The sequence below is a fragment of the Lissotriton helveticus genome, chromosome 1_1 (assembly GCF_964261635.1).
Source record: "Lissotriton helveticus chromosome 1_1, aLisHel1.1, whole genome shotgun sequence".
Classification (NCBI taxonomy): domain Eukaryota; kingdom Metazoa; phylum Chordata; class Amphibia; order Caudata; family Salamandridae; genus Lissotriton; species Lissotriton helveticus.
In genome coordinates this window covers 1,512,019,513-1,512,037,783 of record NC_136057.1, presented here as the reverse complement: position 1 = coordinate 1,512,037,783, position 18,271 = coordinate 1,512,019,513, and the positions used below count along the sequence as shown (strand labels likewise).

At 44.0% G+C, this 18,271-nt stretch overlaps 1 protein-coding gene across 3 annotated transcripts in view; it reads left to right on the top strand.

Annotated features, from left to right (window-relative positions):
- The window catches only part of LOC144828578 (zinc finger protein 567-like), a 548,232-nt gene that overhangs the window by 235,985 nt on the left and 293,976 nt on the right, over positions 1–18,271 (top strand). For all 3 annotated transcript variants that reach the window (XM_078686893.1, XM_078686884.1, XM_078686876.1), the window contains exon 5: positions 14,178–14,273. In XM_078686893.1, the coding sequence (XP_078543019.1) occupies positions 14,178–14,273 (96 nt within the window). The remainder of the gene's footprint in view (positions 1–14,177; positions 14,274–18,271) is intronic.

Here is an 18,271-nt window from a genome sequence, read left to right as displayed (position 1 = left end):
TTGCCTAAATATGCAGGGTGGGCCTCTCCAGTCCCTAAGCCACGGTGGCCCTAGGCAGTGCCTTATTGGTTCTGTAATCACACGGGCAGTACTCATGGTGTTATAAAGTGATACACTCATAGAACCCTTGCAGTTGTAGAATTACCCAGGTTTCATTTATGTAATAGTCTGTTGGTTTATATTTGGTAGGTGCACTGCAAAATTACAAATGGTTTCCCTCATAACCTCCTATCAACCGCCGATTTTCACAATAAACTACAGACAAGTGTTGTCATGAAAAGAAGACGCATACACTCACTTATTTATTGGTAAAAAAAATAAACTTTAATAAAACAACACATATAAATGGAAACGCAACTTTATTCGAAGAAACAACAGTATAACATGAAATAAGTGGGTTGGACTCCTCCGGAAGCAGCGTACAAAACCTGCAAGACAAAAAAGAAACATAAGTATGTGTGCCATGTCCAAGAGAACAAGAAAGGTAGTCAGAATAAAAGGAAGAAAGTGAGAATGGGACAGAGAGCGAGTGGGTGGAAGGGAGAAGGGGAGGGAGAGTCAAAAGAACAGAGAAAGGAGACAGAGCATCGGCCTACTGCACCCAGCCCTCACTGTTCACCTCCCGTCACCCGTGTGTCTGGGATGCTGGGGTCTGCGTGAAAGAGTGCGGTCCAGCAAGTCCTTAAAATGAAACAGAGATATGAATGAGGCCAGAGATTACAGTATCATCTACGGCAATATCGATTGCCTGCACCTGTGCACCCAGACTGCTGTACCCCAGCCCCTTCCCCCACACTGTGCTCAATTGCAGCTCCTGCGCACCGAGGCTTCACTGCTCACATACCACCACTGGTGTGTCCAACGACGTGCCGGTGCAAGCTCAGACTCCGGGGTGCCTCTCTCAGGGTGGCACAGCAGGTGTCTGGTCGGGGATGGTGTCCTGATACTACGATGGAAGGCGTGAGAATGCCCAGGGAATTATCACGGGCTGAGCACCCGCCCGCCCATTTTGGCACAACCAACTGAGTGTCTGAAAAGGGAGAAATAATATAATGCCGGAAACGTCTTGAGGTAAATGAAGGTTTATTTCAAGCTTAATAGAGAACACCAGTTGAGTGCATCCTTCCTTCTTGAAGTACGATCTACCAACTGTTAGTGGTAATCGTGGTTCAAAGATAAGTTGAAGTGTACGAGAATACGCAAGGTTAAATAATGTTATTCCAACGTTCACATACAAAGGAACAGAGCGCATGCTAGAAGCATAATGTGCGCGTGTAATGCAGTGGCGCAAGCCTGTGTGCATGTACACTTAGTAATCAGCTCACTATAGTGCCCCGAAGGCCAACCCCACGTGTCTGTAGAGCAGCGCTGCCTGCTGGCTCAGGCCTACAGTACGGTCCAGCAGGTCATTAAAATGATACAGAGATGTGACTGAATGAGGTCAGAAATCCCATCATTACGTGCTGCAACATTGCCTGTTCGCACCTGCGCACCCAGGCTGATGCACCCCTCCCGCAGCACCGCGCTCAATTGCAGCCCCTGTGCACCCAGGCCCCACTGCTCACCTGCTGTCATTGTTGGGTGTCCAAACACGACGACCAGCAGGGTTCACAATTCAAATTGAGTTTTGATTGCGAGGATCGTGTACACCTCATGGATCCCTTTTTTTTATTGCGCATTGTGATATGCGAGGTGGATGCGGCCATATCACCTGAGGCAGTGTGGAAGAACTTGGACATGTGGCGTGGTCGTTATCCTATTTATACGTACGCAAAGTGGGCTTGGCTTGCATACGCCAGGCCAGCGTAGGGGTGTGAATAATTATTCCAGGGACCTGGGCGTTGTTCAGTTCCTGCCTGGCCAGGAAGTGTGCATATGTGTGTGTCCCTGTTGCAGTTTTGACGTAGCACAATCCTCAATTTACATTAATGTTGCATGTACCGGGAGGGCAGCAAGTATCGCTAATGAGATGCTGTCCGAAAACTTTGAATGGCCACCATCACATGTCGTCAAGCTTGTGGATATGCACAGACACACATGTCAATGGTGTGCGGTATTATTGAAAGTTTTGCTATCACGATGCGCACACATGAGAATGTGCTCGATGGAGGGAGGATCAGCAGTGAGGCTACATCATACACTGTGATAACGCTCATTACAATCAAGCAATGCATGTCAAAAGTGAATCTGAAAGTCTCACATATGACACACTACTATACTGGTAAAGCCTGACAACAAGAGCATACTGCAACACACATCTACACATTACTCTTTGTCACTTGTGAACTAGGATGTGCACTCTGCCCGTGGCTGATGATACCCCTTCGAGCCACCAATCCCAAGGCCGAAAGGCAGCACAATAATGTGCACACACACACACACCAGGGGCATCGTGTAACACACATTTCTTTTTTGATTCAACGTTTCAGATGCATGGCCATCACACGTGGAAGGCTACTGTACAGACCATGAATATTGATCAAGATGATCGTTGCATGTTGTGTGTAGTATAAGATGTGTGTACACAGCAAAAAACTTTTTAAAAAAAGCTCTCTAAGCAGAAGAGGTGTCTCTCATCAAACGCTTTAGAGAGAATGACTAAAATGGATGGGGTCCTCCAACTGTTACAATGGGAAATGTTATGAACCAATCAAATGCTTTTTATTAAGCTCACATGGCAATCGCGCACCTAGCGTGCAAGGAGGCCGCACCCGATGCGATTATGAGAAAATGTTTACCATAATAAAAGTTTTTTACAGTTAGAAATATATAAATGTTTAAAATATTTTAGATTATCGCTTGCTCTCATATACACTTTAAACTTATTTAGATATAGTTTTGAGAGAAAAAAATGAGGGAATGGCGTACCTGGCGCAACACCATACGTCTATGACGTAACACAGGGCCTGGCAGCGTGCACTCGTCGCATACGCAACGCGCACAACCCCATACGTACATGACGTAACTCGCGGCTTGGTACTGCGTACCTGTCGCATACCAAAGTAGCAGCTGGAGCGACCTCATACGTATATGATGTTACGAGGGACGCGGTGCCACAAACCCGTCTGATACGAAATGCGCATCATTTACGAGTTTAGCAATATGGCGGATAGGATTCACGTGCTGATGGAGCTTGGTACACTACCGGTACGGGACTCCAGTTTTCTCCCCCCAAAAAAAAGAGATATACATCTTTTTTTGGAAGATATAAAACATTACATAATTTTTAAGATTAAAAAAAGGATTATAGAGTTCCAAAATATTTTTTTTTAAAATAGAAAAAATATAGGTTTTATAAATATTGGGTGTGGTGTTCGTCTGCTCCTGTTTCCGCCTGTACCTGTTGCTGGACTTTGCCTCCTCGGATGATTCGGCATTGGATCAGGACTTGCCTGGCTGGGCCCTTACTGGAACTGTTTTTGTTGTTGTACCCTCCTTGTGATTCACAGGAGTTTAACGGGGGACCGTACGTGTGGATAAGGGATGTAGGGATTAACGCGGCCGCATTCCCGTCTCCCTTTCCTAAGTACTTCCTATATTTTTGGTATCTATCCACCTCGTTATGGGTATTTCGGGTGGAATTAAGGAGCAGCTTTCCTATGGTATTTAACTGTGGCTCTCCGTTTATTGTTGCCTTGTTTTGGGGGTTTTTGAGCTCAATTTGTGGGGTTTTTTCCCCCCTCTCTACTTCTTTTCTCCTTAATACATTTTTCCGCAAAGGATTTAATTTTTTGGGGATTGTTACTCTGGACTTGAAAACACTGCATGTTTGAAATTGACTCCGATAAGTTTTGGAATCAGGGGTTCCCTTGTTTCCTGCCTTGCTGCCTGTCCTCGTGTCTTCTGCCCTTTTGCTGCCTGCTACTCTTCCCGTGGTGGTGGAGGCACCCTGGTGGGACGCGGTCCCAGGGCTGACATATCCTTGCTGGAAGAACTTGCTGACGTCGGCATCTCTCTGGGAGAGGACTCCGTCTCCCAGAGTGCAATCTTCCTGATTCAGCTGCCTTGAGTGAGGGCGAGGCGTGGCCACCATGCTTTGAGCGCTGCCTCTCCACCCGCGGCGCGGGACGTAGCCCGGACCAAGGGCCCGTCAGGGGCCGGTAGAGGCCGGTAGGGCAACCCCGCTGACAATTGACTTCCAATACATATCACCTGTGAGACATTGTTGCGCTTGTCCACTTTTTTTTTCCCAAGCATATTATTAAGTCATTGGGTCATTAAAGCTGTGAGCTTCAGCGGTCTGGTATTATCATACTTGTGTATAATTGGGAGTTGTACATCATGGCCAAAAGAAAGTCACTCACAGGGAAGGGGTGGTGGGCACTTTGGATGCCTTTTTGAACCGGGCAGAGTCCGCTGTAATGCATGAAATAGCGTTAACAGAACGTAGACTGTCTCTTGAACCTACGGGAGTAGGGCCACATCCGTATATACATGCTCAGGAAGTTAATACGTCTGTCACAACTTCGCATAGGATATCTTCCGCACCTACACCTCTGCCACTGGTGGCAATTCCCCCCGCATAAATCTCAGGCAATAAACAAGGAGGGTGCAAGACCTAAAGTTGTCACAAGGGCCCAGAAAGCCAAAAACAACCAACCTTCCCGACTGAAACCTCCCGGGAAGAAAAGGAAAACAATGGTTAATACTAGGCAATCCAACAATAGCCAATCTAGTACCACGGAACCCTTGGCTAATCCTGTGCCACAAATGTCGCTTCCGGAGTTCACTCCCCATGCAGAGACAGTCAGCGCCGTTCCTGCTGGTGTAGGTATGAGAGAGTTCTGGCAAAAATTAGAGGAAACTGTAGTGGCGGTTGTATCCCGTTTAAAAGCCGCACTCACTAAAATTGAGCACAGACTAGCGACTCTGGAAAGTCTTGTTAACCTTAACACTGTAGGCCCTAGTCAATATGCCACTAGGGTTCCATTCAGTGTCTCAGAGGCCTCTGTACGTAAATCTTCTCAGACCAGAGCACCCAATCAGTTTCTTCCTCCCCCAGGGGGTCCTACTAGTGCCAGTCTGCAACTTAATACAGTTTGCACTGTTTCTGAAGGTGTTCCCTCTCAGCCCCTGGCAGGTCACCTGGTTTCTATTCATTCTAACCGGCAAAAGGGCCAGTTGAGCCCTGTAAACTCAACATCCAATTTCTATCAGCAGCCGGTACACAAGGTGACCATGGAATAGGGTTCCCGCATGGACCCAGGACCCCAGAGGGTAGCAAGGGGGGAGCCATGGGCTCAAATCCATTGTACATTTTAAGACTTATTAAAACTTACCTCAACCGTAATACACGTAAAAAATGGTACACATTTTATTCACTTGTTTTTTATAATCTGAATGGTGCTAAATTTGATATCTTAAAATTAGGATCTGCAAAAGAAAAGAAAAAATAGTTCTCAAAATATATTGAATTTCACTAGAAACAGATTTCAATCGTACTCATCACATAACAGTGGGAAAAAAAACCAATCAATTAGATTGTTTAAAAAAACAAACTATAATCCATCTATAGTAAAATACTAGATAATACAAATCACACGTATATAAAATGATTACTGCTAAGAAAATGTTATAACTTAAATTTGTAAACACTATAAATAATGGCAGTTAAAATTATACACCGAGACAATGTGTAACAAAAAGTCCATAATTCAAAGAAATACATTTCCTAGAGGCCAAATTGTATTTTTGTAGTAATTGTTATGTAAATTGTCCAATGATAATCCTATGAAATGATAACAATAAATTCCTCAGAGGCTGAATTACCTTCCTAAAACTTTGGCTTTAAAAATATTAGGTAGGAATTTGGTAATTCGAAAGGCAAACGTTGTTTGAAAACCAACTCAGCATCATTACAAAGACTCCAGCCCTTCTCACTTTAGAGATATGCAGTGTAATATCCAGATTTTGTTGGAGGACCATTGTGGAAAATTATTGCTACTGCTACAAAAGTCCTTCCAGATATTGATAGTTGTGTAGCTCCGAAATGTTTTATTAAAGTGTCCAATTTTCTTCTGTCAGCTGTACAACGTTGCATCATTAAAATTATATATTTTCCATGTTTCGATAAATATTGTTGATAACATTTCTGATTTGCATTGCCTACACACCATGTTTTGGTTTGCAGCTTTAACTAATTTACTGAAAGACACTGATTTACAGTCCGGTAATGTCAAATATAAAAATCTTTCACTGTCTACACTACTGCTACATGTATACATACGATTTTCACATTGATGTTCCCATTTATAACAACCTTCATTTTCCAATTCTGTAAGCATATAGATTAGAAACTCCTGAGCATCTTGTTGGATATTTTGTGTAAATTGTGTACAACCAGAACATACATCCAAAAGATTACGAACATCAGAACGGCTTTGTATTTTACTTTTATCTGTTCTCAATTTTTCATAAAGAGAATGTAACAAGGAACAAAATCTTTTTTCACGATTCTCCATAATTTGCTGTTGCAAACCTTCAAGAAAAAAAACATTGACCACTACATTAGTATAGCAATTGACACCAGAACTATTTTCAAACAGAAAACCAACAATCTCTTCAACAGTATCCTTTTTCTTTTTGCTTGCAATCACAACATTGTCTTGTTTTTTTCCCTCCTGTACACCTTCATTACAGATATTCTCATACCTTCTTTTTTGAGCAACCACACGCTTTTCAAATACAGGATATTGACCTAAATTAGGGGCATATGTTCTTCTTAACCCATTGTACTCTTTGACACAGTTGGCATTTGCCGTAATCTTAGTATTATCAAAATCAATCAAAAACAAACCAGATAATGTTCTGATTCGAGACAAAGAAACATATGCCATACCCTCTTTAAACACAGTATTTCCAATGTTCACCAAAGCACTGTCAACACTTAAACCTTGAGATTTATGAATAGTCACTGCATATGCCAGAGAAAATGGAAACTGTTTTCTACGGACATATAAATCTTTAACAAGCAAAAAACGAACATAACAACTACCAATTTGTTTCACTTTTTCAATCTGATCAAATTTAATCTTTAAGAATTCAATACCATCTTTATTTTGATAATTAACGAAATCTACAACTTTGCCCTTTGCTCCATTAACTAAACCTTTTTCTACATCCAAATCACGCCTTAAAATTATCCGACAGTTTCTACATGCATATAGATTCTTTTCTAAACCAGCAGTTTTAGATATTGATTTTTCTAAAGAATCCAATTTTGTCTTCAATTTTTCGGTCAAAATAATAGTGATTCCTTCATGTTCTAATTTATCGATGGCTTCCATTTTAATTATTTCTTCATTTTCCAGTTTCAATAGTTGTTAATTGAATATTGAACACTCATGCAGTGTTGGCATTAAGCAGATTACAGATTTTCTATCTGCAATTTCCATGTATATTTTCTCCGGAACTATATCTTTATTTGGAAACAAATTGGAAAGTAATCGAGTCTATAAAGCTTGTTTGACAAAATAGATTAGGAACATTTTATTAGTTGGTAAAGTCAACGCCCATGTTGGCGTGTACAGGCACAGCATTCTGGTAAATGAAGTCCATATGCCTTAAACCATGCTTCTCCAACAGGTAGCTCGTGAGCTACTGTTACCTCTCCAGCTACTTGTAAGTAGCTTTCCTGTGTGGAGACCAGTCTAGTAAATTAGCAGCTTTTGCTTGGTTGAAATATATACATATACCAACATAAAGAATGTATATATTCAAAAGGAAAATGAGGGTATTTTCAGAACTCTAACTGATTTTTGGAGAAAAATGGCTGAAGTTCCAAAATATATTTAAAGCTGATATTTGAGTGTTCAATCAAGTGGCACTGAAGAGACTTTTTACAAATCATATTAACTTGGTGACAGGCATTGCATCTATGGCTGGTATGTATTACACATATAGAGGCATTCCATATTGACAAACATTTTTACATTACTGCTGGAAATCATGCCTAATGCACTGAGGTGATCACGAATAGTAAGCCTGCATATGGTGGCCACTAATGTAATCTTTGTGGTCAGTATTATAGCACTAATATTAGTAGCTCTCAACGAGCTTCATTGAATGTAAATAGCTCTTATTACAGAAAAGGTTGGAGACCCCTGCCTTAAACTCATGTTCCTTGTATGCCCAAGTGGATTGAGTGCCTCACAATACAAAGCAATGTCAACCCGATTGGGTGGAGGCCAGCGAGAAATTCACTGTGTTGCTCCCAATGTATTCCTGAGATAAGGCCCATTCCACTCCCAAACGTGCCCACAGTAGCGAGCACAGGACCCGCCATAGTTCAGCGGTGGGAGTTCTCCGAGGCCAGACCAGCCGCATTATGTACGAAAAACAAGGGTGTCCCCATGGAGGCGTCACACGTGGAAAGGTTACCGCACACTACCCCCGGCAGCAGCAGCCACAGCGAGCACTCGCATCCTCTGTCTTGCAATAAGCCAAACATGTTTCAAGCTGTAAGCCCTTTGTCAATGGCATGCAATCAGCAGAGACAATTTGCTATCGATGAGGGCACAAAATGTAGGATCTTTTCAGACATGTCAGCTAGGGCGGCAAGAAGACGTAAAAAATTTGTGAAGTTACTACTACTATTTAAAGCACAGGGGGCGCAGGCATCCATTGCGCAGCAGTCAAAGTTAAGGGTGCTTGTCAAAGGGAAGTTCCATTTATTTACGCAGGTCGAGGAAGCCCAGGATCTTCTGAAAAAAATGACTGCTTTAAGATGAGGTTGCCTTTATGGTTTAAATCTTTTATTGAGTTTTCAAAACAGGAAAAACACACAGACCACATTTCCCCATCGGATGGAACAATGTCGAGCTCTTCCTGAATGACCCAGTCAAAGGTATGCGGCAGAGAGAATATTGGCAACGCCAGACATGTGGGGTCTCTGCAAAGGGGAAATATCGTCCGATCCACCCTCCCCCCCTCCTTGTCCACAGGCAAAAGAAAAGGAAAAAAGGGTATCACCACGCCACCAACGGAGGGCAGTAAGCTGGTCAGCAGTCCTAAATCCTGCGCCTGCGTGTCGGGGCTTTCGGCTCCGCGATCGGAGTGTCCGCCAGGCGCAGCTATCGCAAGTAGCGGGGGCAGCTCAATTCCCTAAACTCCCCCGTGAGCAAAGTGAGGAATGGTCGCCACAGTACTGCAAATTCCTCTCCCCTTCCCGCCCTCGCTAAGGACAACTTCTCCATCCCCAGAACCATCCAAAGCCGGTGCAGCCAACCAGTATGCGGGGGGGGGGGGAGTTGTGTGGTCCTCCAATGTGCCAGGATGTTTTGCACAGCTGCCCCTAGTGCAATCGCTATAAGCCTCCCCCTCCTAGACTTCAGGGGGTACATCAGGGCATTGGGGAGTCCTAACAGAATGTAAGCGGGGAATCTAGGGAGCTGAGTATCTAAATGTGAGTCTATGTCATCTAAAATCAAACTCCAATAGGGCTGCAAACGGTCACAACTCCAAAGTAAGTGATCCAAGGTGCCAAGCCCCCCGCACCCCCTCCAGCAGCGGTCACTAATGCGGGGATCCCATTGATGAAGGCGTTCAGGGGTATGGTACCAATAGGTGGCCACTTTGGTTAGGGTTTCGGTGAGGCCTGTGTGGTAAGCAGAGTGTCTAGCCCAATGGTAGATGCCGCCCCATTCTTTGTGTGTGAGTGATCTCCCTAGGTCCCGCTCCCACCTGTTTCTTCCTGCGTTATGTGTGTAGATGCTTTTGAGGAGGAGCTGCTGGTACAAGTCGGAGATCAGCTTCTTATCAGAGGTGCGGGTAAGCAGCCACTTTTCATACGGGGTGAGGAAGCGTTGCGCGCCTGGTCTGACATCCGGCTGCAAAACCCAATGTCGGACCTGCAGATAGGGCAGTCGATCTGACTCCGGTATTCCATAGTCTTCCTTCACCCGCTGAAAGGAGAGAATACCATTTAAGTCGAACATATGTCCCAGGTCTCTGCAGGGCGAACGTCTCCAGGCTACAAATGCCCTGGGGTCCAATCCTGGGGAGAAATCGGGATTATCGAAGAGCGGGGTCATCGGGGAGGGAAATGAGGTGAGCTCGTGCCGGACCGCCACCCAGTCCCACACCTCCAGGACAGTGCTGGTAATCTGTGATGCGTATAGATTGGGGGGGCGGTGGCATCTGGGAAGGAATGGAACCCCCTGTAGGGGCCTGCCCGCCACAGCTTGATCTTGAAAGAGCTAGTTCTTGCCCGATTCCGGTTGGAACCACTCCACCAAAGTGCGGAGTTGTGTAGCTTGATAATATAGAGAGAGGTCAGGCACACCGACCTCACCATGGGCAGGCGAAAGAATCGCGATTGCATGCTTGAATCGTGGACGGCGACCGTTCCAGATAAAGCACGCCAGGTCAGACTGTGTCCTTTGGAGCCAGCCCGCTGGGGGGCGCAGAGGGAGAGCCTGGAACACGTAAAGGATTTGTGGTAACAGAGTCATCTTGGTGGCTGCTATCCGCCCCAACCAAGAGAGCGAGTGACGTTTCCACCTCCGTAGCTCGTCGCTAAGGCGCGAACGGAGCCTGGCGTAGTTCGCCTCAGCCTGGACGGTTGGAGCCAGCAGAACTCCCAGATAGGGGATGGTATTATTTGACCATTGCATCTCGAACTCGCCTTGTACCTCGATGAGAGTCTCCGGCGACAGGGAGATATTCAGGGCTTCCGATTTCTCCACATTGATCTTAAACCCCGAGGCCTGTGCAAAGGTGTGGAGTTTGATAAAAAGTGCTCGGAGCGACTGCATCGGCTCTGTAAGGGAAAGAAGGATATCGTCCGCGTACAGGCTGATCTTATGCACATCGCCGCCGAAGGGAATGCCCTTGATGAGGGAATAGCGCGGTGGCGGCAGTTGTTTATGGAAGTCGGAGCAAAGTTGGGGCCACCGCCTCTCCTAGTAGACTAATCAATTCACACAGACAGGTATGAGAATGTGTGAGGGAAAATGCAAATCCAAGATTAATTCTCAGCTAACATTGTCGTATAGTGCAACAAAGAGCGGTGAGGTGAATGAGGTGCTGGTTTTTGGAGTGAAAGGTATGTTTTGGAGGGTGAGGGGCTATCAAGGGCAGTAAGAAAATATGAAAAGTTTTTAAAAAAAACATTTTGGAAGCCCTTTGTATCTATCTAAAGAAGTCACCGTGTTGCACAAAAATAAATTGAGAAATGCATCCTATAAATCGATGTCTATAACAAACGTCATGGAAACATTAACAATACAAGCACTAGTCTAAGTGAAGTTATGGCTTAACGAGGAACTCTCTCTTAATCATGTCATCCTGGAGGACGTTATGTCTCTTGATCACAGGAAGAAAATCCCCTGGTTAGAATATGTACGACTAGCTTTTGAAAAACTAGGTCGCCCAGGATTATTTAATTTGCCTTCTTCTATCAGGGTGGAGGATATCATATGGGTTAAAAAACATTTCATGGGAAATGTAAGGCTGGCTCGGGAGGAACTTGAGCTGACAAAAACATCAGTAAGATCACACTATATGCTGTTATCCTCCCCATCTTTAGAGCCCTACCTCACCTTTGTAACTAAACCCTTACACACCTCTTAATTAAATTTAGATGTAATCAAATTCCCTATGTGTTGGGCTGCTTCCAGCAATGGAGTACGCCGGAATCAGGAGTTCCATGTAAATGTGACGATTTTTCTACGCAGGACACGTTGCACTTTATGATGTTTTGCAGTGCATTTAGGGAGCCAAGAATTAAATATTTATTACCCGTCTTAAAAGAAGCTGGATTTATACAAGTTAGGCCTGCCCTGTTATACTTAGTCTTTAGGCAATATTTTTATTACATATTCTGTGGCTAGCTTTTTAGTTGCAGCATTTAGAACAAAATCAAGGCTCAACAAGGGCAATGCTGTAACATGATTGTTGACATATATGTCCTGCTATTTATGATTGTTTAATGCGTCGCTAAAACTGAAGATCTGTATGTATTCTTTTTAACCTGTATATATTATTGTGTTTTTATTGGCTTTTATGATTTTAATCAAATCGAATAAAGTGTATTTTGACTTTGACTAGTCTAAGTGACAAAGTTTAGGAGGTTGAGTGTCTGCTGCTGTAATCTATGACGAACATACAGGTCATAGTTACAATATTAGCTATAGTGTGGTGGGTTAATGCACACGTTGCATGGATTTGAGTATCTGGAATATCAAGCTCTCTTTTTTGTGTTATGCATTTTATACAGTGTAAAGTCATCTTGAAGGAGAGGTGAGGCACTACAGAAAATATATTTTGTGTTAAGTCATTTTTATTTGAATTTAGAATAGAACAAGACAATATACGACAATCACTACAATCTGCCTCAGATATAGCTCTCATGTAGTCAGACGCACTACAGACCAACACACACAGGCATCAAACACACAGACCACAAACACACACAGACCACAAATACACCAGGGACCAACACACACAGACCACAAACACACACATACCAAAAACACACCAGGGACCAACACATGCAGACCACAAACACACCAGGGACCAACACACACAGACCACAGACACACCAGGGACCAACACACACAGACCACAAACACACCAGGGACCAACACACACAGACAACAAACACACCAGGGACCATCACACACAGACCACAAACACACCAGGGACCAACACACACAGACCACAAACACACACATACCACAAACACACCAGGGACCAACACACGCAGACCACAAACACACCAGGGACCAACACACGCAGACCACAAACACACCAGGGACCAACACACACAGACCACAAACACACCAGGAACCAACATACACAAACCACAAACACAAAAATTAAGATATCTGTGTTTGTTGTAGGAAAAACCGCCAAATAAAATGTATTGTATTGTGTTTTTTTGTTGCTGTTGGCGCCTCCGATTGCACTGGCTCCTTTGTCCCCACTTTGCGTTGAGCCTTTGGTTGTTTGTACGTTCTGCTTGCGGGTTCTAAAAAGTTAGGCTGTCCAAGTAGGAGTTGGCCTAACGGCTAGGGCGGTCGACCTCGAATCTGGGGAACCGGGTTCGAGTCTCGGCAACGACACTGAACTTCCTGTGATTCTGGGCAAATCACTTAATCTCCCTGTGCCTAACAAAAAAAAGGAATGTGTCCTCATGTAATGCAGCTGGTGCTATGTAAAGCGCTCTGATACCTGATACCGGGTCAAGTTTGCGCTGTATAAAACTCTGTTAAAAAATAAATTTAAAAAAGTACAGGGCTGCTTCTTCTCCAATTGTCTACTTAACCTAATGAGAATGGAAAAAGGTTGCCTTCATTTCTGACAACGCCTAAAGAAGCTCATTTTCCTTTGCGCTTACAGCTTGGATTTGGTTGACATCAGCACCTCTTGCTTGCCTCATGAACATTTTGCACCTACTTAACAGTAAGATGCTTGACACTGGAATATTAATTATGTATTCCTCCCCCTTCAAGGCTTAACCACCTTCGGAGATAATTTGAGTGCTTGCCTGTTGTATTCTCATCTGACATAGGAAACTTCCTATGTTGTTCAGCACTCTTGCCTCTCTTTTATTGCAACTCCCACTCGTGGGGAACTGAGATCTGTCCTGGTAGTTTGAGCACTTTTTAATGAAAATACCAAGAATTACATCTCCACCACCAACCAGCAGCTCAACAGAATTTTTGTTTAAATGTGAAATTTCAGACCAAAGTAGTGACTTATGGTGGATGAACACCAACACAACTAGGTTGCTGCCACCCTTAGAGCAACACACTCCTCCTTCACCTCCTCAATCAAATTAAACATTGTTTAGAGAGTGTTTTGACTGGATCATAAGCAGGTCTAATTTGTATGTTGGATCTGGGCCAGCTGATAATTTAACAACTGTGTCAATAGCCATATGTGCTGATGGGCGCTATAGTGATGGTGGGCATTCTTCCAAATTGAATTTGTTCCAATCTCTGTCTGACTGTCTTATGATGATAACTTTTTATTGTCCTATAACCTAGTTAGTATCCTAAACATAAATGACAGTCAGACTCCATACCAGTCCACTGATTATCCCTAATTTATAAAAAGCACATTATTGCTGGTCACTACTGCTGACTCATCTTTAGACCTGTAATTTAATGTTGTCCTTCTGATGTTCTTTTAAGACTTTGTGTGTTACTTTCTACATTTCCCTCCACTTATAGGTGATGTAACTTTAAAAACGGTGCTTTCCCCAAATATCAAAGAAAAGAAAGAAACATATTTTCAAACTGATTTGGAAGGCGAGGGCAGAAGCAAAAGTGAGTAAAAGCCATGAGTCATTTTTGTGTGAATAAAGTAAGCATTTGTTACTCTACTTTGCTTGAAATGTGACGGTAATTCTTCAATCTGTAATATCCTGTAATTAGTGGATTAAGGTAAAGCATAGGACGTCTGTGAAAGGAAAGATCTCCTTACATCTAAGGATATAGGTATGTTTGTAGCATGTGTGGCTGTAGATACAAATGCTTTGCATTCCCTGGCTATCTGGTGTTGGGTTTAGACATTACATTTTGTTTTCTTCAAAGCACATGGTCACAAACTCCCACCTTAAATAGTTTTTTCTGCCATCAGATTCAGATGTGTTCAGCATCGACTAAGATGGATGCCGTCCACCTGGAATTTCTGGGCCTAACTGCTCACTTTTCGTGATCAACATCTAGGATATCAACCTCTACATGGTCGACATTTATTCAACAGTAATTCTGAGGTATACACAGTTTTAACTCACACTGACCATGACCACTTTGCTGCAGCACCAGGCTCGCCGGTCTTCAACTTGATTCAGTCTTACTTTGGTCTCCATGGTCCTCACCTTGAAGAATGCAGTCTGGAAAGGGGTGATGAAACAAACTCCTTTCTAATACTGACCAAGGTGTAAAATGAAATACCTCTAGGTATTTGCATCCTCTGCCTCTCCCCTGAACACAATGACACCGCCTTATGAGTTCTGTCATGGCTTTCGGTATTAGAAGACATTGAGGTACCAAAAGGAAAGGCGTTGGGTGCACTCACAAATGCAGAAGTGTACATCCTGTGAAATGTCTGACATTTTCAGTAAACAGGAGTTGCTCTGCATTGAGGTGGAAGAGGCGCGTTCCTGCAGGATCAGTGTGGCCTAACGGATGTCCAGCCCTGAGACGTTTTCCTCAGGCACCTCAGAGGAAGATCTAGACAAGACGCAGGCAGAGTCTACAACAACAGGGCTTCACACCAAAAAGACACATGGGCATGAGTATAAATGCAGTGCAAAACCAGATACCTAAACATCAGTAATTTAATCGCCCTCAACTGAGTAAGAGCACTGTTCCTGCTTGAATTAGGCATCGGGCCAGGAAAAATTCCAGTTCTCTACCTGTGGCTGCTTTCTGGCTCTGATCAACACATAGAGAGGACATCAGAGCCTAGCAAGTTCCCATAGAAGGGTGACAAGCTTAGACATTCATTGACCCCACCCCCCCACACACACCTACACCTTGTCCAAATTCGAACCAAAATCTGTGCCAAGAGCACCTCTGAGACAGAGCATTAAATTGACCCGAAGGGCCCCTTCAATGCTGAGATTAAAGGATTTTGAGGTTTCCATCGTGTAGAGACTGGCGGAAGAGCTCAACACCAGGCAGAAGCTGTTCTTCATCACACGGAATGCAGCACATTTTGGCTAAGCCATCCCCTGGAAAATAGTCCAGCATTCTGCCGCAAATTCCTAAGGAAATGAGGAGCTTGCCTTCAATGTACCATGTCATCCCATGCCATAGAAGCATAAGGATCAGGCTACAAGCCATCCACCTCACCCAGGCATTTACCACCACCACCACCTCCTCCTCATCCATACTCCATTCCCCATTCCCCTACCAGAAGTCCCAGCTCCAAAGCCCTTCTTGGGCTCAATGTTTAATGCTGTTAAAGGGAAAGTATATCCCAACCGGTAGAGGGTGATGGCTTTTCAGTAGCTGCTGCCTCTTTTCAGCCTACTCGTCTAACTGTAAGAACAGTAAAAACGCTCTTCAGTATAATGGCATCATACATTGCAATTGCACTGCTCGTCAGATTACACATGCGCCAACTCTCGCAGTGTCTTGTGAGGCAGTGGTCAAAAGTGGAGGTACTGTGGGAGATCTAGTGTTGATAAACAACCTGTTCTGGGAACCTCTTCTGAAAAATGGGTTATCACTGGTGCATCTCTCACTGGGTGGGTTGTACTTCTCGGCAACATGATTTTGCAAGATACTGGGACTCTTTGCCGCTAGGGATGACACACCAGCTATTTCGAGCTGCTAGCCATCCACTTGGTCCTCAAATTATTTTACAAGTTTGTTCACAACAAAGTGGTCCTCAGAAGGGAAGTGAACATGACAGCCGTGCACACAGAGACGGCAGGGTACCTATTCTACGCTGCAGCTTGCTCTTGCACAGAAGATTGGCATTGGGCAGTCGGCAACATGATCCATCTTATAGCAGAAATCCTACTGGGGGTTAACAACAACTTTGCGGTCCTGCTGAGCATGACATTTCAACAAGTCCATGAGTGGCAACTCGGCTGTAAGTCCTCCATAAGTACTTCCAACAATACGGAACCCCCACCAACTTCGTCTTCACCACCCCAAAAAACCCCAAATGCCTAGGCTTTTCAGTGATGGAATGGTCAGAAATATTTGCTTACGCATTTCCTACTCTCCCACTCGTCCTGTACATGGCACTGAAAATTAGGCAGGTGTCCACAACCCACATCATAGTGGCCCCAACTTGGGCCAGACAGCCCTGTTACTCAGTGCTCCTGAAGATATCCATCAATCTCCTCAATAGGTTAGTGACCTTCTCATACAACAACATGGTCAAATCCAACAACTAATCCCAAGCATCTCAACCTTGAGATCTGGTGCCCGAGGTCCTAGATTTTGCCTACTGACACCTTTCTCAGGTGTGTATAAATATATTGTGTGAGGCACCTATGCCCACTACACCTGCATGATATGCAGCAGAGTAGAAGAGATTTGTCCACTACTGATCTCCAAACAACTAGACACCTTCAAAGTCAAGGTTCAAGACCTCATCTGTTACCATTTACACCTACAGATGCTCTTGCATATACCTCCATACACCTATTTAGCCGATATAACGGCATTCCTGCAGAACGGGAACTACTGATTCATTTTCAGAGTCCTGTGGTTCCTGTGGTTAAATCATTCATGGAGGGGCTCAGACCGATAATACCCTCAAGAACACTCCTAGCCCCATTGTGGAGCCATAATGTAGTTCTCATAAGGGTTATGGGTCCACCTTTGGAATCCATTCACTCTTGTAGCATACAGTGTCGTTCGTGGAAAGAGGCTTTTCTAATAGCCATAGACCAGCTCGAGCTCTTCAGTGTGTTACAAGCACTCACAATGCAGGAAGCTTTCATTCAAGTTTTCTTTCCCAAGGACGTCCCACCTTTCTGCATTAACCAAACTAGGGAGCTGCCTGTATTCTTTACACAACCTGATTCCATGGTGAAAAGGGTGTTACACACGTTAGTCTTTAAGCGGATACACATGTATTATATTGAGAGAAATAAATCCTTCTGCAAAACTAACCAGCTCTTTGTCGCTTTTGCAAAACCCCAAATAGGTCACTCCATTTCCAAGGTAGGCAATCAGGGTGGATTGTTAAATGTATCTAAACTTGCTACGCCTAAACTAAACATGTACTCACAGCATCTCCTAGGACACATGCTACATGCACCATGACTTTCTTAGGTACCATCCAAGTAGGAGGTATCTACCGGGTCAAAACCACACACCTTCACAAAGCACTACTGTATAGACAGACTATGGGCGGTGTTAAGAACATTATTCCAAACATCTGAATTATCTGCTCCTAACCACAGCTTGAGAGGAAATGGCTTTGCAGGAAGTGCAGAGCATATGTATCTATAGCCGAACATGCTACGAACAGAAAATATTACTTTCCCTTTAAGCATTTGTACGTATCATATAGTGCTCTATGTTCACTTGCACCCACCTTTCTCTCAAGAAACTGGCAATGATGACTTATCATTGTATTCTACTCTACATTCCACTTGAACTCTCTGAATATACAATAATGTATGGTGGAGCCTGTGCCTGTGATCATTGTGGACTAAGGGAGGAGTCACTGCACATCCCAGACTCAGAGCTTTTTTGCACAAAAACATGTAATGTCTGAGCCGAACACCAAATGGCAGGATTATGCAATGCATGTGTATCTACAGCACTGTACTGTCACGAACCAGTGCTTA